Source organism: Pelecanus crispus, chromosome 15, assembly GCF_030463565.1.
Source record: "Pelecanus crispus isolate bPelCri1 chromosome 15, bPelCri1.pri, whole genome shotgun sequence".
Classification (NCBI taxonomy): Eukaryota; Metazoa; Chordata; class Aves; order Pelecaniformes; family Pelecanidae; genus Pelecanus; species Pelecanus crispus.
In genome coordinates, this window is record NC_134657.1 from 3,077,465 (window position 1) to 3,104,407 (window position 26,943).

General features: G+C 41.4%; 1 protein-coding gene across 2 annotated transcripts in view; it reads right to left on the reverse strand.

Annotated features, from left to right (window-relative positions):
- CAPZB (capping actin protein of muscle Z-line subunit beta) overlaps positions 1-26,943 on the reverse strand; it is a 60,938-nt gene that overhangs the window by 19,426 nt on the left and 14,569 nt on the right. For both annotated transcript variants that reach the window (XM_075721458.1, XM_075721460.1), the window contains exons 2-4: positions 24,708-24,797; positions 12,969-13,090; positions 7,478-7,591 (exon numbers count right to left, since the gene is read on the reverse strand). In XM_075721458.1, coding sequence (XP_075577573.1) covers positions 7,478-7,591; positions 12,969-13,090; positions 24,708-24,797 — 326 coding nt within the window. The remainder of the gene's footprint in view (positions 1-7,477; positions 7,592-12,968; positions 13,091-24,707; positions 24,798-26,943) is intronic.

A 26,943-nucleotide genomic window follows, 5' to 3' on the forward strand; every position in this document is an offset into this window, starting at 1 on the left:
ATCCTGAAGGCTAAAAATCTCCCAGAACCTCCCATTTTGTGCTTTCTAGTACCTTTCATTATTTTAAAAAAAACCCCATGTATTGCTCACATTTTCCTTACCATCCAATTGCTCTTGGCAGATGGAAACTAATGACCAAATCCCTTTTGAGAAGTCACCTGGAAACGGTTCCATTAGCCACCTAATAAGCAAGACAATGGGTCACTTTGTAACATGTCCAAAGGCGTAACCGGTTCATTAACTACCAGGAAGTGCCGACTGCTTACAAATCTTTCACCCGTACCCATCCGTTGGACCAGCACGCTCTGCAGACAGCCCACTGCTTCATCCACCGACAGTCTGACACATTTTAGACTCTGCCAGCTATAATTCAAATATGGGTAGGAGGGGAAAAGACAGCAGCAGAAGTCTTCTGTGTCATGTATTAAGTTTGCCAAAGTCTGTGCAGAACTACAGATTTCATGTGACATACTTCTTTCTTCACACAGGCATCCATCAGATATGCTACAAGATGGCTATTATTTGTTAAGTTACTGTCTTCAGTTTTCCATCATTAAAACACATTTGTGAGAGCACAAGGTAAGTTTCTGTAAGTGCAAGCACAGCCATGTATTGTTAGAGACGATCAGTTCAAAAACTCCAGATCACAATAAACTGATATTTTAAAATTTAGTCTCCATTTTTGAAAGCATGTTAAGTGGTTTCTTACTAGCGATTTAAAACCTTGAGAACACCGTGTTTGAGGACAGTGCTGCATCATCAGTGCTGACCTCCTAATACAAGCTTTCCCTCTCCAGTGTTCAGATTTTATGTAATCACAGAGAACCGTGGGAACCCAAGGGAAAAACTCCTCCTCCGCTGAGAATCTCAGATTCAGAAGATAAGAATGTACAGAGCTGCTCCAAAATGAAGCACCCAGGAAAAAAAAAACACCAAAAAAAAAAAACCCCAGATGAAAAGCAACTAATTTAGGTTTCACAGAATGACAGTATGCATAATTTTTTCCTCTCTTCTTCTAAGTTTGCTCTAATCTGTGTAATATGTACCAACAACTTCAATATTGATTCTGAGTTTTGAGCTGCCCATGGGCAAGTTACGGAAGGGACCCCAACACTGCTCTGTTTACTCTCACATCTAAACAATTTCCTTGGGAAAACATCATGGTTTTAATTTTAAAAGCACACGGACATTAAAGCAGAGAGCATCTTGGCAGTTTAGGTCTGTCTTATGCGACTTCATCTTGTACTTATCAGTCTAACCCGGAGGCAAGAATCTCATAGATGACATAATCCTGATGTCACACCCTATTGTGCAAAACCCCAGCCAGCAGTGAGATGGAAAGTCAGGTTTCCTTAGTGCTAGGATGCATAACAAATGCATCTGGATTCAATCTGCAGGGCCCTTGCTGTGAAAACCACAGTAACTATCATGCCCAAGAGAAAGCCATCACAAAGGGCTAGTAACCATTAATGAGGAACAGTGAGCTAATGGCAATAAAGTCACTTCAAAGCTTTCCATGGGTTTTTAGTTTAGGCAAACTAGGTTTACATCTAAACACAGACGGAACGCTTACATAAAGAGCTCACAGCTGCCTAATCACTTTGTGAGTTGAAAGTTGCACTGCAGGCTGCAGGAATCGAAGCTCGGCGACCGCTCCCCCCCATGCACACCTACGGGCATGAGCACTGGCAGGCTGTGCTAAAACCAAAAACACTAATTATGCCTCTTACATCTGGTGCTCTCCTTTTATTTTATTTACTTGGAATCGGCACGGTTCCACACACAAAATAAGTCAAATTTGGTCAAACAGATAAATACAGCAATTGCTACAAACCTTGTGAGAAGCGTGAAGTGTTTTCAAAATTGGAGAGGCATGAACTCCACTCGGGAGTATCTCACGGCCTGTCAGACCAGGTAAATAGACATATCGGACCAGGCAAAGGGATATACAAAGGCAGGGAAGGAGAAGTTAGATGAAAAACTACAGCAGCACTCCGAAACAGAGTTCAAGTCTTAAGGGCAGCATTAACAGAGGTTTGCCATTTTTTCGTACCAAGACAAGTAGACAAAGGCTAATACCAGAGATGGTTCAAGCACACAATCCAAAACAAACTAAGAAAAAAGGGTAAAAACAGCTAGAAAGGGGAAAGCTCTCCAGTAGCTCACAGGATATTTGAACGTACTTGGTGTTGAGACGATGGCACAGAGTTCAGTGGCGAAGAGCCACAGAGTCAAGCCAAAATGAGACATTCCTGAAGCAAATCTGTTCAGCGAGATTAAACACTGATAAGAACGAGAGTCAGCGCTGAGCACTCTAAAATGAAAGGGTAAGCTTGTCTGTCACTGGGACTTCACTGCTGTACCTGACCAGCAGTTCAGTCCCTTCAAGCTCTGAAGCCAAAGGCTCCTGAATCTACATATTCCTGAAGGCACCCACATACAGGAAATTACTGTAGCCTTTCCTCCTCAAGGAAAGCTTTCCTCCTCCTCCTCTTTTCTCCTGAAAAGAGAAAGGTGATGGATGTTCAGCTCAGGCAGTATCTATGCTGCAGAGAGTACTGCAAATGCTTGGTTGGCAGGGGTGCCATCCTCAGCACTGCTAACACCATGGAAAAATTTGAGTGACTAACTCTATTTCGGACAGGATTCTAATCCAAAATTCAATAACAAGAGGATTACACACAATGAAGATATTTCAGAGGTCAATCCTCTCCCAGACCTCCTTCCGCTCCTACCAAATTCCTTGTCCAGAACTCTAACATAACAAATTGAAAATGGATCCACATCAAAACACAGACAGAAGCAGAAGTTCAAAAGGCTTCGTGGCTTATTCTGTTGAGGGAACTCAAAACCTTAATCAATAAAAACATTTTTCAGGAGCAGAATGATTAAGAGGAGTGTTTTATCTTTTTTTTTTTTTTTAAAAAAGCTGTTAAAAATCAAAAGTACCAATAAATCCATCTTAACCCAAGAAACAAAGAGGTAACTCATCTTGTTTGTAGAAATATTCAGATCAGCAGCATCCTTCCCCAGGGAGGTCTATTTAATCACTTCAGAAACAATTTCTTCCAGACAACAAAGAGCGATTAGATTACTTAATTAAAGCACTGATTATCTCCAACCCAAACCAACAGAACACAGAATCTAAAATAGATAGATTTATCCAGATGCCCTGGTCCTCATTATGCTTTGATTTCAATCAATCGCACACACACGTCAAGCAAAGGGCAATAAATTACAACCATGTGTTTGAAGAAATTATCTTCACGATATTGGAAGTGGAGAGCCAAGGCTCTAACTGAATGGTGTAAGATATTAGAATTCCATCTGGGAATAATAACCTACTGAACAAAAACATACCAGGGCATTAGCTTCAGGCAGTGTCTGAGTTAAACCTGGCAGCAGGAGATCAAAATTAAACAGTTGTTTTTTGGGAAAGTGACATGCATTTTGCTAAAACAGATAACCAAGAAATACGCTTGTTGTTTAACGTATATAATAGAGAGGGAATTAAAGCCTCGTATAATTCCTCTTTAACCCAAAGAGGCGTGAACATGCCTCCAGAAATGAAAGGTGGGCAACTCTAGAGATACTGAACGGTAGTTTGCATTAAGACAGACACTTACAGGGAACAACTCAGCACCGGTTAGGAGGCACTGAAGATTCAGCAAAATTCTCCTTCTCAAGCTTTCATGATTTGAAACAACTCCATTCGATACTACAAGACTTCTCCAAACTTATTTTCACACTACAGACACTCAGTGTGCTGGCCAATAAGCTTTTGGGGACAAAACTCAAATTTAAGACTAGCCACTGGCAAGCAAATCTGTATGGATTATTTCACACAAATTGTTAACAAACGCATAACAGGCCGTTTCCCTCAAAACACCCACGCTAGCAGGTGCCATCCCCTTGGGAAATGGCAAATACACGCCGATGACTCACTAAACGTAGGTGGATACGTACCACACCTGATTAGAACAGAAATCTAAAGAGGAATGGTATGTGGGCCAAATGGGACCGACACAAGGAAAAACTGAAACTATGCGAAGTCTTGGGAGTCGCCCAAGATGAACTCTCTGAGATATTATCACTTACTGTGCGTAATGGTATAATGGGAGATAATCCAGAGGCAGCTTGGACAGTATGCTGAGAGCAGAGAGGGAATAGCACATATTCTCAAAAGTACTTATTTTTCTATAGAAAGGAAACATCTTCCTCTTCCGCTCCCCGCTGGAACGACCAGTATAAGATGTATTTTAAAGCTGGGGAGTGAAGCGAGAGCCATGCAGAGCAACGTCTCCGAAGCAAGTGGTTACAAGGTAGTAAGATACACCACATCGTTCTGAGACGGGCCGGCGTACTGCCTAGATGACTGCAAGCGCAAGATCCAGCCGTTGAGCTCAGCAAGGCTGGAAGCAAAGCCACAAACTGCTTTGAAAAACCTAGCAGAAAGCCTCATTATAGGAATAAAATGCCTAACAGCCCAGGAAATTCAAGCACACTGGAGCCTGGTGTTCTCTGTGAATGACTGCTTACATAAGATTCTTTTTGTATTAACTGTTACCTCTCTACCATAAAACACAGCATAGCTGTGGTTAGAGGTGTAGTTCAAAAACATTCTCTACCCCGTAGAGAGGGGGACAGAACAGCCTCTTAAGGGACTGCTGTATGGGAACCTGATGCGTCGGAGCAGAGGCTTCTCTCCCAGCATCATTTTCATCCTCTTAAATCTGCAATGCAAACTGAACGTCTAACAGTGCGACAGCCACTGCGCTTAAACTCAACATTTTTAAAAGAAGAATTTGTAACGTGAAGTATCAATCGGATTTCTGTCGCCTATGAATGGTCTGTTTGGACAGACAACCCCATCAGAGCGAGCAGAGACAATGAAAGTCTCTGCAGGTCAATTTTAGAAACCTTTTTTGCACACTGCCGACAAAATGAACACCGTTACTGGAAGGTGGACCTGTTGGAAATCTTCCCATACAACAGAAACCATAATTTCTGCAAAAGATACTGTACCGAAGACTGCCTGCACGCTACCCTTCTTTTTGATTAATACATCGGCGCTTTCAAACGAGCCTGAAATATTTCATAATGCTGGAAAACCTCTGTTGTCACTGGCTCTGGAATTTGAAACAACACTGATAACTTTGTCCTGGAACCAATGCATCGCGCGCTCCCTTCCCAGCGCTGCAAGCTGCCAAACCAGAAGGCCAGTGACACCTTTAATCGCCATCACATGGCTCAGACCTACTTCTGGCTTTACAGCGGGTGCACAGTATTTGTTTCCAGCTCTAGCAGACCATGGAAATTACATCACTGCAATTGCCATCTTGTTCCCACTACAACCTTCCCCACACTTCAGACTCCCGCACGGCTTCAGCGGCTGTTACGCCGGTAATTGCCACAGTCATTCCCAACCTGATATGTTGGCAAGACCAGCAAGCAGCAGTGAGAAAAGCTGGCACTTGTTACCCCCGCCTCATCCCCCCCTCCCCGATCTCCAAGTAAAAATTAAGCTTCTGCTGTCAAAATACAAAATCCAATTGTCTTATTAAGGAAAGTGCAGAGTCCAACTACTAGAACAAAAGCATGTTTCCATCCAAATCTCTGTTGTAGGTAAAGTACAAATCATTTCCAATTTCAAGCATGAGGAACCATTGAAACGGTCAGGTTAAGTTTCCCTAACTTTGCAAATTCTTTCCAAAAATGCCACCATTTTTACACTACTCAGCAAAATGTAAGCCACCCTTCTCCTCTTTTTCCGACACATTTTTGAGACCATAACATGCATCAAAGTGTACTGTGCTGACAGATGTGCTTATCTAGTCTGACTACACTGCAAGCCACAATACCTCCGTCATTTCTGGCTGATGACACGAGAACGAAGTCTTTGTGAGAAATCCCTCCCGTATGCCCTGTAACAATGTATTGCCTATAAAACTTGGACTGACAAACTGAAAGATGAAATTTGATACAATCTCGCCTTTTACTTCCGTACAATATATTACGACTACTGTTGTACCACACGCTGAACGGGGTTCAGCAGATTCACCCAAGCCTGAGAGTAACCTACACCACACTTTCCTTCCTGCAAATGAAACCTTTTTAAAGGAGTTACTGTATCCAGCCACGACTTCATGGTCACCTGATCAGAGAGGGGTTTAAAAAAGACAACCTTGGTTCCGCAATCCTACTCATTTTCATCTTAGTGTATTAAAAATCCTGGTCCGTTCTGCACCTGGGGAGTAACTGCAAACCTCTCGTTGCTGCATATGCAAAATTCTCTTTCTTCCAGTAATTTCAGATACCAGTAACAACTGTTACTTACATGAGAAGTTGGATATCTATGAAAATAATGCATGAAAATAAGTAAAAATTTGATACCTGTAACAAAAGTGTGAAGATTACCCATCTGGACAGGCTACATTTACATCAAGCTGTATCTTAAAATGAGTAGAAAATCTAGCAAGAAAAGCACCTTTTTACCTGCTTTTGTTAGCATTGCAATAGTACAGTGACACATGATGAAGCATATCTAAGGATGCGTCTTATCTCCATTTTTGGGCAACATGAAGAAGCGGCGAGGTTTGTTCACCTTTTGCATGGTCATTAGGCATCTCCAATAAGAAAGCATCCCTTTACTGGATAAAGCAGGAAGTTCATTTTGCTTTGCAACACACACTTGCCTTTTAGATTTAGCGTTACTATTTCCATCCCATCGCTGCTCAGGAGACCACAATCTGTAAACAAGACAGCTAAACCTGATCACATCTCGAGACCTCGGATGCGAGTGCAGTACAAGGCCAGTGCAGTCTCACCTTTTAGAAAAATCGTTCAACTGACAAGTCACCTGGACAGTTTCCTACTGCTGCTTTAAAAAAGACACTGCCTAACCTACATTCACCTTAGATGCGCTCTATTAATTCCTTTGCTTTACACCTCTTTAACAAGACAGGGCCCAAAACAAGCATCAGAAAATGGCCCTTGCAGCAGAAGTGCATTACTCCCCACACAACTGCTGCATTTCAGTATACTCGCGCCTGTGGTTTTTCTGGAAGATGTGAAAGTTGCTGCTATATATATAAATACTTTGAGAGAGTACAGTCCTGAGGGAATGGAAAATGCAGATGGTTTAAGACTGAACTTAGTCAAGATCAAAGAGAACATGGGTCATTTCAGGACAAAGACACCATTAATTCATTAAAGGGGGGAGGGAGGCAAGAGAGCACCTCAGCATCTGCCTTTAGCATCCACCGACAAATTTAATCATGTTTTTGTATCGTGAAATCACAGCGGATACGCTTCCCAACAGCAGATCAGTGGCTGCCTACCCTTCTTCCTCTGCCATACATTGGTATGCCACCCTCAGAGGCAGCTAGCGACCACATTTTAGACTCATTGTGTGTACTGCACGCCTGCTGAAGGAAACAAAGAAAGCAGAGGGCTCTGTACGGTAGAACTGACATACAAGTCTCTGTACTGGTCAAAGGCATTGTTGGCTTCCACCTCCAGCTTGCGCAGGCGAGCAGATGGCATGGCACCGTCTTCCAGGGGAGGATCGTATTTGTTACTCCACGGTGATCTGCCAAAGAGACAAGGAAAGCAGAGACGGTTAGACAACTGAGACAAACTCTGAAAGGTTTGAGATCCGTGGGTCTGACCTGATCCGCTGAACTTCCAAAAAACCAAAAGGTACCGAGAGCATCTGTAAGCATTTCACCCTCAGCAGCCATTTCAAACACGGACAAAAAGGGGACACTGACTCCGCGAAGATTACAGTGTACCCGGCAAACACTCCCCATTTTCAGGTTTCTACTATATAAATAATCATGCTTGGGTTTGACCCTGCTCCTTCTTAAATATTCAAAAAGGAGGCCTCAGCTGTTGCACATTAGATATTTAAAATTATTTTCATGCAAATACAAATAGATTGTGTAGTTTATTTGGGATCTGAGAGTATTTGAGCCAAACACTGCTGTCTACAATTAAGGTCCAAATTCTCCTCCACTATTTTGCTTTGAAATAAACTCTGCTTTTAGCATAACATTAGGAAAACGTTTGAAGAGTTTGAAGGATTTAATGGGGTTTGTAAAGCTGCAGGTTTTACTATGATTTCTGCAGGTGTGGAAGAGATTTTGTGCTCTTAATGAAAGATTTGGTATTAAAAGATTAATGGAACCCTTTGCCCATCTGCTTGAGACTTTTATAATTCCCATTCTGTAAACCTACATTCTCCTTTTCATTTCCCCTTGGAATAACCAACCTACATATATCACTGCTAGTTTAAAGAAAGGCACCTCTACCCTTTACCTACTCACTTTTCAAAATACTCCAGCCTACTAGCTGTAGGTCTTAATGCAGTCCATACGTAAGGGCTTTTTCCTCAGTAGCCATTTGTTACTCATTTCTCAGAAAGGCATCTAGTCTTGACATCTGTTTAATGCAAAGCACAAAGAACAGGCTCTGCTTCGCTCCGGCTTTGCGCTTGCACAACACTTCACTCCTCCCTACCCCATCCGACTCAAAAGGTGAGACACCAGGAAAAGCTAAATCATTATGTCACTTCCACCCGGACCAATGTTTTTCGGGTGGTGGTTCGCATTTTCAAACAGTTGCTTAAAACTCAGTTGCTTTGGAGAAAAGTTGACCCGTACAGTAGTGCTCCTTTACCTAACGACCCTCTGAAATCTGGAAAAGATTCGCACAAAAATCACCACCGGTGCTATCTGTGGGATTCCCAAATGGCACGCCTACACCCATCAGGCAGTACGCGCAAAACCAAACACCACCAAAGAAGTTCAGGTGGACAGAGCATTGCCCTTGCTATCATGAAGTCTGCAAAAGCAAAGCCAGGGCTTGTATGCCAGGCAATGCAGAAGTGCCCTGCTACCTTAGCAGCAGCATTCATTAGGATGCGCTTCTTTTTTCTTTCTCTACTAAATTTTAAAAGGCAGATTCCAAAAAAAATTCTACTGTTTTCCCTAAATTTGGAACACTGTGCTTCTCCGTCATGTACGAGGAAATCGGTGAGCAGAGAACCCATGCAGAAGCTACAGTCAAGATACTTTAATTGTAAACATTAGATGTCTTTTGCAGGCTGCAGAAATGGGATTTAAGGGAAGCCTAGTAACATAGATTCTTCTAGCTACCAGATTGTGGCATTTTCAACCCATTACAGTTGAAGCCAGCAGTAACTTCACCTAAAAAAAACCCCTCATAACACCACCTCATATTTTTTTTCTTTTTGTGGAATACTCACAACACATTTAAAAACTTAAATGGAGGCTATTTGAAGAAAGACAGACGGACAAGCCCTTACATTTCAAAAGTCAGACCTCTAATTTCCCTGAAAGAGAATGTTTTTTGTTTCAGCTAACAAGTTTCAGTGTTGTTGGCACCAAATTCCCCATAAGGATTCCATTTAATAGAGTCATCAAACGTACTCAGAGTGGAAATGTATGGACAAAGTCAGGGACCTTGAAGTCTTATTACAAAAAAAAAAAACAACCAAAAAAAACCCCCAAAACCTCTGCCTTCCCAATGTGGATTCCACGGCTGTTCGATATCCTCCACAAACCTTTGTTATTACAGAAGTACTCGCAGAAGTCCCTGCGAGACCACGCGCACGAAAGGCTGCTCCCACAAGCGGCAGTACGATAATATGAAGAAACTGAAAATCATCTATTTATGAAGATCCAAGAGAGACTCCAAAAACCTGCCTTCAATCAAGTCTATCTAAATATAAGGACAGAGTAAACTGTGATGGGCTAAGCATTAGGATATTCATTCCCCTGTGTGCTGCCTGATGAAACTGGTGGAGTTAGCACCTGAATGGCCAAATATCCCACAGCAGCTTTTTTTCAAAGCTAATTCCCAGTCAAATTGTAAAGCCACTCAAAAAAACCCCTATAAAACTTGATTCCCGGTGAGAAAGTCTGACTACCTAGCTCCACCTTTCCTGCCTAAGTAGCATGAAGTTCAGCTGTCTGTAGAATGCTTTGAAATCCTTGGATCAGTATTAAAAGAAATGCAATTAGCAAACTCTCTCCTAAGAAGAAAACTGGTGTTCAGTTTGAAGTGTGCAGTAATTGGGGATGTAGCACGTTGCAGGCGGGGAATAGTATTTCTTGGGACTTCTAATCAAGCATGTGGTTCTGAAAAATCTTTGTGGAAATATCAAAAGCTTTTAAAAGCACAGTAAACTCCTCCTAGATTTTGCCCTAATTGATTAAATTAGTGTAAGAGCCACTTCCCAGTAACAACTTCAGATTTTATGAGGTATGAATAGCAGTGTCTGAACGCAGGCACAGAATGGGATTAACACATGCACATGTTAGTATCGCTTGGTTTTCAAAGGCTTTTGCTTTGCGCTGAAGGAAAGAATTTACTTCACGAAACAGAGCTGAGACCAATCAATTCCAGAAGGAAGAATCACTTCAATCCAGAACGCTTGAATCAAAAGCCTTAAAGAACAGCATTCTTTAATGCCAGCAATTAATACATTATGCCTATTCTAGACAAATGAAATAGCTTTTCTGAAACCCCATTACTTAAGAAGTCCTGAAAATTTCAGAGTGATTGAAAAAAAAGGTAAGTCCTCCTGTTTCCTTGTAACTATTTAAGTATCTTCTCAGAAAGAAAGAGATTGAGCAAATTTCAGAGGCAAGCATGAAACTAACCTTAAAGAAAGGGCTGCCACATGCACTAATTAAACCCGGTGGGGCGGGGGGGTGGGGAGCAAGTGTTATTAGTTATTGCAGCATGTCACAATACTGTTTAACAAGTGCCTTTTCAAGTTCCTGGTACCTCCGGTGATAGATGCTCATGTCAACAGCCTAAACAGGATGCAAGGGGACTGCAAGAAACATATCACAACTCCACTGAGAAATCATCCCTTGAAAGACCCACAAGAAATACAGGATCTAATCCCTTCTCTTGCATCTGCCAAAGAGGATGCAGCTGCGTGAGTACATCTTGTGGAGGGCAGAAGCTATAAAACGCTATTCTAGCTACTAATTTAGAACTGATTAAACACACGTAGCTGCTAACATAGATCTGACCAACTTAGACATACAAGCTTAATGCACAAATGCTTTTAAAAGGCACCAGGCTCTTTTGTAGAAGGTTGAACAAACTTTCAGTTAAGTTAGACTAGTACCCTAAAGAACACGAGTGACCACTTCACCTTAGAGACCTTCTTACTTCTGGGCCCACTGCAATAGGTTATATTTAAAAAAAAAAACTCCTGAAGGTTTACAGTCAGCCACAATCCAGATGCACTGCCAAACTTTGCATCCATGATCAGTCTCCTCCTCCTGTTTCTAGGACAAAATGAATCTCAGCATGTTCTCTGTGTAAATCATCTACAGACAGATATGCTTTCAGTTTAGATAAGCACCTTTCCTGCAACTCAAAGCAATTGAAAGCAATTAATCTAGAATCCTTGATAAGCTTACCTGCTTCTGCAATGATGGCCTGAGCCAAAGAAAAAAAAAAAAACTGTTAAAATATTTCCTGGAATTGCACTTTGAAATAGAATTCTCTAAACATTCTGGCCAGATGAATGTAAAACACTACTGCAAATCTGCACAAAGCAAAGCTAGGTTCCTACTGTAGATCAGTTCCAATTGTTAGCACTAAAAATGTAAGCCATTACACTGAAGCGGCACGGAGAGCCAGAGAGGTAACCCTTATAATCACAACCAGAAGCAGCAGAACGGCTGAGCTGTTAACTCAGGACGGAAGATAAATGGTGGTCATTACTTCACAGCCTAGCACCCTTCGTTAAGAGAAAAGAATAAAAGCTAGGTGATGCAATATTCACGAAGGTTTCTGGACTATAAGCTTTGTGATTCTTAATTAAATATTTGGAACTATGCCACCATCACTACAGCCGTTAAAAGGCAGGCAATGCAAAAAAAAGGGGGGGGGGAATCACTCAACTGTAATCATCCTAATGGCAAGGTACAGAATAAAAACATTATAAGAGAGGCTGCATTAAAAGTGGCAGCCAAAATCCTGAAAACTCACTGTACCGTTCCAGTATCACAGCCCTCTCTACTTCAAAATTCATTATATTATAATTACATGCAGCTTATATTGTTCAAATATTTTCATTGGTTTTGTCTACAGTCCTCAGAATAAATTAGCTATTTTGGTAGAGAGGGATTCCTTTTCTTTGCTAAAAAACTTCGGCCAAGATTTTCATCAAGAACTAATGACATTGCAAGTCCAAAGTCAGACTCAATCTCTTGCAAAACGAGAATGAAAGAGCCTTTCCCAGCTGGCAAGTCCACCCTGTTTTGTACAAGCAGAAGATGAATTTGTTTGAACCAACTGCTTGCATCATCTCTTTTCTGTTGTTATCCGTTCCAAAGATTTTACAACCTCGCAACAATAGATGGTTTAATTTCATGCCAAGGTCATCACAATCATTTCTTCTAGAGATCTGCCTGGTTTTAATTCTTTAAGACATAACTATACTACAGAAAACCTATGAGAAATGCGTTAGTCACCCCTTTAACAAGATAACATCATCACATTTTAGGCTTCAATGAATGACTGCAAATCACAGTAAAGAAAACATGCAGAAACACTGTGGTTTGTAGGATAAAAGAAATCTTGTTCTGGAGACAGACAACGGGGACGTGCCTTGCAAAGGTCATCAGATTAGCAGCCATACAACCACGTTATCTGAAACTGAAGCTCTCCACGGTGGTCTGGAGATGAAGATGTTTATGCCCTTTCACATTAGAGAAATACTAAGAACAACTTCCATAGTCTGTGTCTTACTCAAGAGAATAGGATTTGAAACAGTCCCAGCTTCATCACCAAGTTTAGTTATCATTAAATTTCTTTTTTTTGGCTAGGAATAAGAGGGAGAAGGGACTGCAATACTTGCACATAGTTCTCATTTACAAAGTAAACCAGTTAGTTCCTTGCTTTGGTTATGAACTCACCTATATGAGTCTCCATCTCTGTTGTAGTCGCACAATAGATAGTCTTTTCCTACCACCTTATCTCGCGCAATCTTCAATGGCTGATCAACAGAGGAGAGGAGATCTTCACAGAGGCTTGGGACCTGATGGTTTGGAGAAAAAAAAAAAAAAAACCAGGGAGGGAAGAGAGGGTAACACATTAAGGTTAAAAGAGACTGGCATCCCTAAGAACAGATTTTGTTATTAATAGCCCACATCTGTCCCGAAGCCAGAAACCCTTTAAAAAAAAAAAAAAAAAAAAAAAAAAAAAAAAAAAAAGGCAAGCTGCACTTAAGTTACAACACAATCCTATGCTCCCACCTCCAATAATTTCAGATTTAATTACCTAACCACTAGTGTGGTCCAGTACACTTAAATATATACATTCTCCATGCTAGCTTCTTGCCGAAGATGGCCAGTAAAGTGATTGTTGAGGACTGATGAATAAAGGCAAATATTTATAATGGAGTGGAAACGAGGGAGCTGCTAAAAGAATACACCATCCATACGCTAGAGCGTATTTTTCACAAGCTCCCACTCTGGGTAGAGTTTAGAATAGTTTCCAGGCAGCTGGCCAAACATTACCATGTTGGCTAATAAAAATACGCATGTGTCTGTGTGCGTGCACACATAAAATCAAATACATCTCCTACACAGGTAGCTTTTAATGGATTCATAATCCCAGCTGTCTCCCTGCACTTCATGTGGAGAAAGACTACAAGATCTGCTTTTAACCTGGCAGAGAGGCTTTGATGTACTGCAAAGAGATGAGATGACATTTTGCAGCCTGAAGCTAGCGTGGATGCAAGCACAAGCAAATCAAGCAAATTCCATCCCACGGCCTCTTGTTCTGGGGCTGACAGCAGCCCCGTTATCAATACCAATATTCCTATACTGCAGGCTTTGGCCACGCTAGCAGCTTCCTCCAGGAACTCCATCTCCCCTATACATAACTTTAGGGCACGTGCAGCAGTGTGCCCCAATCCATCTGAGGGACGATCAACAAATCATTCCTGAAGCTATTATTAAACCATTAGTGTATTGTGTGTTTCCCTTGGGAAAAGCGTTCCAGATTTCGCTGCAAGCGAAAGGGACTACAGTAAAATGCCCTTTCCCAACAGAAAGTTGGGAACGCAACAGGATATAGGACAACTGGTAAATTCTTGAATATATTGGTGACAACTTCCTAATACAGAAGATAAAAGAAATAACCATTGTGGAATCTCTTCTACATTTCATTCTACATTGTAGAGATGAAAACCTGATTGAGAGCATGAAGACAAAAGGCAATCGAGGGTAAAATTAATCATGAAGTGATGAATTCATAACTCATAAGAAATGAAAAGAGGAGGGAGGAAGGAATGAAGAAAATATGGAAATGTGCTCTCTTCCCTTCAAGCCATTAATTCACTGAACTGCTTGGTATAATTTCAAAGGAAAGAAGCCTAGAGGAGAAAAAACAAACTAGGGGTGCAACAGCTCCCGAAAGCATAAGTGCAAACTATTTTAATGCACTAGATAGGAGATCAAACTGCCCGAAACGAAATCATTCCCAATCCCAAGTACAAGGCAATAACATACAGAGGGTATTAACTCAAAGTAAGCAGGGACAAATATAAAACAGCATGACTGCAAAAGAACAACAACAAGAAAACCCCCAAAAACCCAGAAAGGCCAAAGGACAAAACAAGATGTGGCTAGCAAGAGACAAAACCCCTAACCCACACAATCAGCCCATAATCACATAAAAAACAAGAGGAAAAAAAACAAGAAATGATTGGTGAAGTTACCAACAGTGCTGAAAAAGCTGAAACATTACTTTGAGGTTTTTCACTTTGGTCTACGTACGCTGTAATGTGGTAACAAGGGATGACTGAAGAGCAGGGCAGTTCAGTATTTATATAAAGCTAGACGCTTGTCGTTGGCCTTCGTCATTCGATACTCGGAGACCTGACTGAAGCAACCTCAAAACCATTACGCATTCACTGAGTAAATACAAGTGGACAGGAAGCAAGCAGCTTTTAAGAAAATCTTTACTTTTTCCTGAAGACAGACAACCCTCATACTCCACGGAGCTGATACGAATCAGCAGTGCCGTGGCCCAAGTTAAGTGAAAGGCTGTATCTGCGTTCGTGAGCCCATCTGGTTCCACTTTGGCTCTTCCTTCGCTTCTCCATTAGCTGTTCATTTTAGGCTGACTCTTCAGGCAGAGAGCAACTCGAGACGATTGCTTCAATTTCGGATGCACACACAACAAGACCCAAAGCACCTCGTCATTAAGAGCTACGCTCCGTGCTGTTCCTAAGAGTAGGATGAATGAATATGAATATATAGCTGAATATATTCCTTCTTCTCAGCTGCTCCTTGGCCAGCTGCCCATCAGCACAGAGATAAGCGTCCAGGAACGGACTCCTCGCTCTGACGTGCGTTTAGAATGAGTTATAGTGATGAAAACACAATTTGGAGAAAAGTGGCTTTTTTCCCAGACTCTGCTTCTATTCAATTTCTTTGGGAAAAGCCCTATGCTACATGTGCGGCAAGAGAGCACGAGAGGTCTCACTGTACAATTCTTCAAACTCAAATACACATACAAAGCGTTTTCAGAAGAAATCCCAAACTCAAGACAGAGTCAGTTCCCCTGCAGAAAAGCTCCAAATAACCATCTGAATTTAAGACCCTTACAAAAAGCCACAGAAATAGCTTTTAAATTTAACTTTCTTTTAAAAATAGCACATGCCTCGTATGGTGTTTCCGTACTGCTCAGTGGGACAGCACACTCTCTCGCTGACTAGAAGGAACTCTTAACATATTGTTTTTAAGATGCAATCTATCTAATTTCCACATAGTAATGGTGAACTAAACTTATCTCTGGATGATTTGGTAACACAGATATTCATGAGCATGGTCACTTTTCCAATTTCCAAGAGCTGCGGCTAGTCTTACAGCCGTAACAGTGAATGCAATACATCATATACTTACTAGCATTTCCTATACCATATTATAACGCTCTATTGTAATAGCATGCTATAGACCCCTTGTCTCTTTGCTACAGACACTCTACAGGGCTTCGGGCAATACATTCTTTTCTCTTTCTCCTTTCAGAATAAAACAAGGAAGGAAACCCACTCATCTACTTTGGAAGTATTAGAAATTTTCAACAGTGTTTATAAAAAGAACAGAGATATTCCAGCTGATGGAACTACTCACGTAATTCTAATTGTTGGAAAAACATCCAAGTGTGGCACAGTTACCCCAAGAGAATCATTTTTGTATCATTTATTACATCAACTTTCAACAGCTGCTGTACTTCCTTTCTAAGAATGAATTTACAAGATTTATGCATACTGGTCTTGCTCTTTTATGTTGTAAAGCTGCTTACAAGGCAAATGCAGTAATCTGAACAAGGTAATTTGCAGCTTTAAACACTTCAGCTACATGTTCATGAGACTATTTGATTCCTTCTCAATTTAGGTCCTTTGCATTTTAAAACGTGCAATGGTATTTGGCACAGCCAGGCTAAGCTACCTGCTGCAATGTAAGCACCGAGCAATTATTTTACGCTATGCATGCACCTTTCCTTGGATTCTTCCCCATGTCAAGTATTGAATCTTCCTAAAGCATTTAAATTACTTTTGTGCACTTTCAGACTCTTGGAAAATTCAGTTTCTATTTAGCAAGAAAACATCCAAATCTTCTGATCGCAGCAAAGACAACTCTGCTTAGAAAACCAACCGATCCTCTGAGTTTTCAGTCTGAAAGAATGGATTTGCATCGTTAACTTTTCTTATTAGCTTGTTCTATATTAACCAAAAAGCCAAAACACACTTAGGTGCCTGAGTGCATGCCTCCAACAGTCATTACCCAGGCAACTTTGACTTAAATTTAGAAATGTAAGAATTAACCCGCTCCCGAGGCCACATACTGAATTGCCAAAGCAGTGATTTTGTTCAATTCATCACCGCGCTATAAATAAGTGTTGCTGGGATGACAACATTAAAGCTATGAGGATTGTTTCATAAGCAAAGACGGGGCTCCCATCTTTATTTTGACACAAGTTTTTCCCACTCTAAGCAGTGGAAGGTCAAATGTAGAATACAATCTTAACCTTGTACCTTTAGCTAAAGGCCATCATTAATTTAATTTGGTCCACAGCGTACTCTGGACCCTAATGCACCCATGTTTCCACAAATAAGCACTCAATCATCTGTTACGGTGGTTGTATGTATAGTCATGGAGCGAGACCACCCTCAAGGTAAATTAGAAAAGAAAAAAGGGAGGAATCTCAGGGGGTCCAGACTCAGCTGTTCAGCCTGGAACTAAACAGCAGCATCATTCAGAAGCACATACCATGCAACAGGGCACTGTGTTTGTGGGTTTTTTGGGTTTTTTTTTTTTTTTTTTCAAGGAGATATACAATGAATGTGTAGTACAGAGGAAAGAAAAACTGAATGGAAAGTGAGTTAAGCATACTCTCCTGCATGTTGAACAAGGATTCTGTTGTCTCCTGTAACAGTATTCTCCATCAGAGCAAGCCAGGTATGCGGACAGTGTTTTAATTAAGGCAACTGCTCTGCTATCAAGACAAATAATCGCTTGTGCCAAAGTCGAAACCGTACACTTTTTGGAGTAGCTAACCTAATAATCATTCCTTCTTGATTCACTTTCTGGTAAAGGAACTTATTATCAACTAAAGAATTGTTTCTGAATTTTTTTTTTTTAAATATGATTAAACAAGTATCTAAAAAAGAAAAGTACTTCAGCTCTTACATGCACTCTCCATCCTTGTTTTGATCATGCTGGCTGAATTGCATCAGATTCTGCACCTTACATATTCAGGACAGTTCATATTTTGGCTTACTAGCCATACAACTTGAGTACACTAACATTATTATTTTCTTCTACAGCCTTGAGTGAAATGAATCATGTTTACAATTGAAACAGCAATATTGTTAGTGTAAGGTTCTGTGCTTGGAAATAGTCTTTTTCCATGTTTATTCAGAGGTCAGCACGTACTGACCTCCACAGGAACCTTACACACTGGAAAACTATGCTAAATGCAGCAAAATTAAAGGTGAAACATCTTTTCCTTAAAGAACCAGAAGGAAGACGAAGCCAGCTTCAAAAGATGAGCAAAGGCGGCATTCGCATCCATTTGCCTTTTCAATTTGTGTCTATAACACGCAGGTATCTGCATACACATGACTACAGCAGTTTTTAATTAAAAGCCAAACAGGAAAGCGAGTATTTTAATTGCATGCGAATGCTTAAGACTTGATGTTTCGTTTTTAAGACACCTTATATCATTGCAGAAGTCGACAAAACCCCTGCATGCATCACTTGGGGAAATTGCTCAAATGCAAAGGAGAGCCCACGCAAGTTGCACTCTTGCAAAATAACCGTTTTGGCACACGACCCCCCTTCGGCCCGGATTCCTCCCCTCTGGGCCAGCATCTAATAAAATATTATTATAATTTTTTTGAGTCATTCCACGGCCTCAAAATTTCCTGTTCCTGCAGAACACAGGCACAGACTAACGGATGTTGTGGAAACTCAAGAAGGAAGCCTGGCTCCACTCATCTTGGGCCTAAAACCACTAGTAAAGCCACTCCCACAAATCCACACATTGCTAAACCTTAATTTGATCCATCAGATGTCCAAGGGCCACACATTCTTCAAGCTTTGTTTATTAAATGACACTTAAATAGACTTTTGTGTTCAAGACCAGATGTAATTGATATTGGAAACAGCTCAGCTTTATTCAAGTATTTGCACTGAATTCCAGCACTGCAAGAATTAGCAAAAACAAAATTAAAACCAATCAGCTTTTCTGGAAAAAGGCAAACGTTAACAAGGTTGCAGATCCAAGATCTAGTTAGCGATCTCATAGCAGAAACGTTACATTAATTACAGAATTTTTCAATTCAGCTCGAGGAACTACATTTTAAAGAACTCTGAAAGGTGACTACCGTTCATAAAACAGGATCCTTGGCATTCTTCCTGTGATTTGCTGGATAAAATAGGGCTTTTGCTGGATTCAGCATTCTGTAGCTTACCGAGAAACAAAAGCTAGCCATCTGGCAGGCACAGCTAGACTGCCCTGGACTTTGACTAGTGACCTGCAGGTGAAGGCTCCTGTATCTCATTACCAGTCACAAGTCCCAGGAGCCATCACAGCATATCAATATCTTGGGAAGTCTTGACTACTTGTGTCAAGAGTCCAGCTGGTGTTGGAGATATCCAGCAACAATTAAGGGATATGCAGAGGCATACTGTCTCCAGCCATGTTTCTACATCCTAGCTTTTCCCCCCATCTTTAAAAGAGGTTAGATAGATTTCTAATTAGGATTCAGGCTCATCAAGTGATCTCCCTCGCACACACTTCTTTAGAAAGATACTTAAACAGACATTTTAAGGATCTCTAACACCAGCAGTGCAGGGGCAGGAGCCTGGAAGAAAAAAAGGCACAGTTTAGGCTTAAAAAGAGTAAGTGAATCTGAAGCCAGAAATGAAATTCACTTTTACAATCTCATGGAAGTAAGTGGAGTTGCTAGCTCTAAGCCAAGCATTGCATTAACAATTTACGTATATTAATTGCTATCTCCAAGTACCATCAAGATATCCAGGGGTAATCTTTTCTAGCTGGAAAAGCTCCTGCTTACAGCCACTCACCAAATGGAAAACTGGCTCTCAACAACCATAAATTCATTCAGAGAGCCAGAGCCCCTTTCTTTAGCCAATAACCCTTGCATTAGAAACCCGATGGCTGCTGGTGGCTTAGTGCCTATCACACGAGTCAACAAGCCCAGGAAGAACAGCAGGTCAAAAACTCAGCTTTGAGACCACGAGGCTGTCAATGCACTTCTGCTTCCACTCTTTTAAGTTTTCAACTGGGTCTGATTTTTTTTTAAACATCTTCCACCTTCATTAGATGTTCAGCTGGCCATCTGCATTCAGTTATTTTATCTTTCTCCTCAATTCTGCATACTGCTTAGGCTCTTGGACTCAAAGTACCAAAAGCTCCAGTCACATTCTCATGTTCTTTATGGTCTGTGCGGCCCAAGCAATGCAGTTTTCCTGGAGATAAATTCTCTAGCTTCATATATCTTCAGTTACTAAAGGCATGCAAGCAGATTTGAGACTTGCCTGGAGGCACACTAGCTACATGAAGCAAGGTCCTGAATACTGTTCAAGTATTTCAAAATCATAAGTTTATACATTTTTAAATTCACCACTCTGGACTTTTTAGAAAGTAACACATTCTACTAAAAATATTTAAGCATTCTCCTGTGATGAGAAAGCAACAATGACCACCTCCCAGATCTTTAATTGCAAACAGAGCCTTGAAAAATAACCAGTAAAGTTACTGACTGCTGTATCTATAAAGAACTCCAGCTTTAATTCTTTCATGGCAGCATAACTTGATTCTGTATTTCAAGAAAGCTTCTGCTTTTGGGAATAAGTTGAGTACTATTTGAATATCAGTCTTCCTGGAAAAAGAGAGGGAGAAAGTTGTGGCTGTGAGCAAACCCCACTCTCCTGGTGAGTCTGCTTGCCCATTTTGTGAGCCAGCTTTGGAAGGATGATTCTCTGTCCCCGCTTTATGCCAGCCATCTGATTTTTCTGAGTCAGCTGGATTTTTCATCTAATTTATATTATATACACACAGGCAAACGTCCAAATTAAACACTCGGCAGGAAATTTGTATTTGCAAAAGGAACCTGCTTAACTTTTACCAACATTGAGAGCACATCAACTTCCATACTCAAGTCAAAGCCATCAAGACAATCCTGTCACAGACCCCTTATTTGCTGCACATGGCCCATGAGCACAGTAAATCCAAGTTCCATCATCCACCTTTCCCAGAGATGCACCCCTCTAAGACACGTTAGTGAAGCTCTCTTGCAAAAAAACCCAAAAGGATTCTGAAGGCTGTGACCCAGCTATCACTCACCTACCCTGCTATGTGTGCTTCCAAAGTGTCCTAGGAACACCACAGATCCTCCACAACAGCACTACCTCAAAGCTGATGCCTTCTTCGGCGTTTCTCTTGGAAAGAACGCAGCTAAAAGTACATGGGGACTGACTTACAGTACAACTTACCTTAAGAGAAAGGAAGCAGGAGGACAATTCTCCAAGATTGTTCTGCTCTTTCAGTATAAACCATTTACCCACTCAGAAGTGAACTCTACCAGCTTCCTTGCTTCATACCACTCTGTGATCTCAACAAGCCAAAACAAGATCTCTTAACTGATACAAGAAACATTTCCATCCAGAAAATACCCTTAAATATTCACCTTTCAGCAAGCGATGTGATTCACAACTGACTTCGATGAGAAGCACAGTATATCAACAGCAGCAACTTCTGGCCAATGTAAGGCGATAACGAGGTGAGACAGTATTTACGCTACACAATTTAAATCTGTATTAACGTTACAAGTGCTATCACTTGGCGTATCCTCATGACAACTCCATGCAAGAGCAGTGCAATCACCGTAACAAAAAAATATTTGCCTGAGCACTCCTCTTACGGGAACTGCTTTACAGTTTGGACTTGGCTGACAGGTAGATGCTCCAAGGCTTCAGTTACCCCGGTTTCCAGAGGAGCTACATGGAAAATTATTCTAATTTAAATTAGTTGCCCTTAAAAAGGTATATGCCTACACTAAACTCTTTTTGTAGAGATTTAGAAGTCCTCTTGCACATTTTGACAGCCTCCAAGTAGCCTATTTACAAATGACAACTAACTGAATGCCAACCAGAGCATTCCATGCCAAGGCACATTACCAGCACCACGCACAGCTTCTTTCAGGCAGGACTTCTGGAGTCCTATGATTGACAAGGTCTCTGATGAACTCTAATTGAAGACTCAGCAGTCTGAAAAATGCAACAACAGATGTGGTAAAAGGGCAAACCACAAACCGTTTTGCTAATGAATGAAAAGTGTCTGGTCTGATGAGGGCCAGTGACCCAAAAATTCTCTTCTTCCACCCACCCTTTTACCTCATGTTCAAGTTTGGACCCTTTCCCTTGTCAGCCCAACACTTGGGGGCAGTAATGTACAGTCTTGAACATATTCCATATACTCCTATTGGCACCAAGATGCTGTTTTATTAAAAAGCAGCAGCAGAGCATGGCTTTGACAGAGTACGAGGGACCTCAGGGAGGGAACTTAGTGCGGTTATCCTTCCCAGCCGGAATACAAGCCAAGGAAGTAGATATCAGTTTCTCACGATAGTAGTTTTGGAAACCTTTTTGCATACAAAGACATTTCCAAGTCATCTTCATCTCCTTTCAATGGACCTTAAGCAAGCATCAAAACAGCAGCTATACTCATCAGTCTGGAGATCAAGTCCTATAGAAAAAAAACTATGGAAAGCTGAGCTGCAAGCAGACGTCAAGTAATAACCTACACTTCACGACCAAAACACTTGATGTGGGCCTCTGCTTCATGTCTACTCCAGCATGGCAGCGTAACGAAGCAAGGAAACCAAGCACAAAGGAAGCAGAAGTCAGGGTGCCATCTTTTCTAATTCTATCACAAATTTAATGAACCTGCTCATGCTCGTCATGCATTTGGAGTCTGACCTTTTACTTCAAGGAGGTTATTGTCTGGTAATGGTACAGGAAACAGAATAAAAACATCAGCTGTAAAAGTTTGGATGAAACTTGCCAAAAAAGGTTCAAAAAACTATTTGCCTGAGTCTGGCTTATGATGTTTTTGGAACTATTACAGGTGGCAGTGGCAGTGCACACGCTGCTCTTGTCTAGCTAGAGCGTAGACTTCAGTCTTGCGAACGACCCGCTGAGAGTGGGCTGCAGAAGAGGTCTACAGATGTCTCAACAAAAAAGAAATCATACTGGATTTAACAAATTATTTCATCTCCACCCCAGAGACTGCAGTGACTAGTGTGGGAATCACACAGACCCCTTCTAACAAACGTCATTCAAACTGGTCTGTTTCATGTTACACTTGCAATATGAAAAGAAGCCCAGTGAGCGTGTTGCTGATGGAAAGCATGTAGAGCACTAATGAGCACCATCCAAAAGTAATTCCAACATTTAGAGGTAACCAGCAATTTTCTGAGTCATTAAAAAAACCTCATACCAATTATACAGTCAAGCTTACCATAGCTCCCCAAACAACTCATTGTTTTGAATGGTCCTTGGAGCTGCTCAAACCCTGATATCCGTTCAGGCCTCCAAATTCCATCAGAAAACCAAGCGTGTCACACCAGATCATATCAATGATTAAGTTATTCTGTGTCCTACCTCCAGCAACAGCCACAAAAATGATTGCTTTAGGTGCCAAGAGTTTTGGTGGCACAGATGTAGCCAATTACCAAATGGTTTCAAGAAAGAGAAATAATCCCTTCCTGCAGGGAGTAATTCCTTTCCTGACCCACAGTGCTTTCTTACCTGTACCTTGGCTTATGTAACTAAAAGCAGTATTTAAATAGAGTTTGATAAATTTCAGTCAGCCACAGCTTTTTGACCATGGGACTCCTCTCAAGTTCACTAACACCAGCTTCAATACCACTTAGGAACAGACCTCAACTCAGCTTTTACCTGGTAAGCAGCTGCTCTTCTGCACACAAAGATGACACACAGCTCAGACACAATTTAAACAATTTAATTAAGAAGCACTAGTTCAAATAGCTGCTCTGTGCAGAACCATGATTTTTGGGGTCTCTCAGACAAGGTTTGTTAGCATCATGCATAAAATTCAGACCTGCCACAGAAAAGGGATGTACTTGTCACTACAGAGAAGAGGAAAGGCTTAACTGAAAGGTCTGACAGCCCTCTTCCAGCCTCAATGCCCTCTGTCTGCAAAACTTTAGAAGCTTAGGCCAGAAATAAGCCATATATTTAGACTGGACAACAGAAACAAACTTTCAGAGTTGGCCATGTAGTAGGTTCTATATAGATTAAAATCCCTATTTCAGTAATACTTCAAGTTACTCCAGAGGCAACTAGGCCACACAGTGTTTTCAGGGACAGTTGACACTAGCTAGCCTGTTATAGCCCAACTGCGCATCACAGGATGTGCAACCAATTCCTATGCAATTAGTAATGAGGATATGCATCCTTCTTTAGTTAGTTTTCTTCATTAGCAGTTTACAGAAGGAAAACAAACGTTTCAGGGGCAAGTGGAAAACAGGTATCAGGCACAAGATGGTTGGCCAGGGGTTTTTTTGGATACTCACTGGACTGCAGAATACCTGATAGAGCATCAATTATAAATAGATTTGGGTGCTCTCCAGAACCCCAGCATTTTGACATATTCTGTCTCAGTAACGTCTTTGAATCATGTGCCATAGCACATCCACTGCACCTACCGCACAAGTCCTGTGTCAAACTAAACTTATCAGGAGACAATACAGGCGTACAAAGGCGTGCATCAACCTTGTATAAACTGTTCCAAATTACTTCTACTAAACAGCAGCCTCCAACCTGGGGATGACTTCATCAAGAAAGCTGCTAATGACCCTTCATCCAAAAGCGTGTCCATGCATAAACAGTAGTACCTGTTGGCTTGCCCAAAATAAACACGTAGATTCCTGACATTGTTTGGGCAATTGCTGTATTCTTCAACCTTGCCAAAAGACAAGGAGAGAAACAACTCGCCACACCTCCGAGATGCTTCAGAAAATGTTCTTACATACCAGATTTTCATTACACCCAGGACTCAGGCATTCCTCAGTCAGAGCATCCAATACTCACCAAGTCAATGAGGTCACTGAGATTCTTCTCTATCTGCTGCGGAGGCAGGCGCCTCATCAAATCCAAGGCACAATCCAGCTGCTGGTCACTCTGCAGAAACAAGAACATCTCTCCGTCACAATATGTCCAGGTAATACATCACGTTCACATACACATGAACTGCACTGCTTGCCAACTCCTCTGATACAAGACATACAGTTTCTAGTTCCAAGCAGCAGCATGTTTTGTATTAATACAAATAGTTTCAATAAAGTTCAGTAGCATTTGATCGCGGATTATTGACTTGGTATCACAAAAAGCGTTCTAGACTATGGGTTTAAGAGCACAGTTTTAAACGGTGTCATGCCGCCAGTTTAACACCGTGCTGTCGATGGAAAGGAGTCCAGTCCTTACCTCACCAAAAACTGTTTCCAGTGTTTGTGCAAATGTTTAATGCATTGTTTTTCCATGCTATCTCAATAATAATCCGGGTTAGGGAACTGAAAGTTCCTTCTCCCAAAGCAGTTTTAACACTTCCTCATTTGTATTGTGCCATTCAGCTTGAGATAACTGTTATCCAAGAGAAATTCTGTTCTAACACTCCTTCTCCCTCCTTTAGCTTTATCAGAAAAACAGAATGGAGCACACACACAAAGTATGATCCATTATTTCCTTCTTGCTGCAAAACATACACCAAAAGCTGCCTGTATCTGAGAAATCAGGGACTTTTAGTTGTTTCGAGAAATCACAGCAACATACTCCAAAGGGCTTATTACAGCTGGTCTCGCACCCAATTCTGACACATGAAAACCCCCCTTAAACTTCACTTCGGAGTCAGAAAACGTGCAACAGACATTACCACAGACACTTGATGAGCTGAACCATGTTCTTGACAAAACCTTTAGCTCTCCTTCTCGCCAACAGATATAAACAGACTCTTTCCTGCAAGCCTAACAGCACCCAAAATCTGCACGAGTTACTTTGATCAGCAGGTCACCAGGCAGCTGAAGCACAGCCAGTTTGTTTTCACTGCTGCTTCCCCTCTCTTTTTTCTTTGCTCTTTCTAGCCACCCATATACAACGAGCTTAACTTTAATTTCTCCCTCCCGTGTTCTGCCAAGCTCCAAAAGTTTTATTTAAGAAAGGCTTCAAAACTAAAGCAGTTGCATTATCACGTTATTCAAGTAGCAGCCCCCAGGTCAGGGAGAAACAGGAAGCAAAGTTTCCTGCAATTAAGCTATACCCTAGCAATGAGGAAAGGAGGGAGCTCTCAGTTTAGTAGCCATCCATTATGAAAGCTGTTCTTAAAAGGCACTACCCATTCACTATCAAAAGATAAATATTCTACAGCCAGCAAGTCAGACGGCCTGGTCTGGGGAAATTATGTATTTCTTTCTCATCCAGTTGAGGTTATCCAACATAATCTTTGCAAAATATTCCAGCTGTACGGACAGTTGGGCATCAACTCCTGTATAGCTGCAATAGTCCCCTGCAGATCCGAGTCTCCAACCTGAAAAGCAGGATGCACTGACACCAAGAACAGAAGTTTATGACAGTCACCTGCTGCCACTGAAGCAGGACGCGTTCAAGTAACCGACATAAACCCCCCCAATACTCTTGGATAATGTGGCAAGCAAATCCTTGGTTCAAATGAGTCTGGAGTGAAGGTATTTATCTTGGAAAGTGACCGCAAATCAGTCGCTGAGCAGAGCATCATCACATTCACGCACAAAAGCGATGGCCAAGATCTTCAAAACTTTTTACTTATCTTCATTAGATGTTCAGGGCAAGTGAAAACTATGCACTCTTTGCTACTAACCTTTCAGGCCCCAGAGAAAGATACTATTTAGAAGGCCTACGCCTGCCCAGCTCCAGCAGCCAAGCTCAGGCAGGGGATCTTTCTTACCAAGTATTGTCTTTACCTCCCGCTATCTCTTATGTCAAGAAAGGAAAGCTGGCACGTGGTCACAAGGTCACGCTCCTCACTTTGGGATCGTGGGAACACTTACGGAAGTGCTCTGTCCTCTTCTGCCAGCTGGAATTGTTTAATAGACAAAAGTGCCTAGGGAAGGATGATATTAAGAACCACCACTAAAGCTGCAACCCCAGAGTAAGCGTCTTACGTGCGACAATTTTGAAATAAACTACACTAAATGAAGGAGTATCTACATTTGCGGTGTTTTATGGATTAACCAAAAGAACTTGGACTGGCCATTTTTATAACAATATATTCAACAACAGCTGTAAAAAGACACGA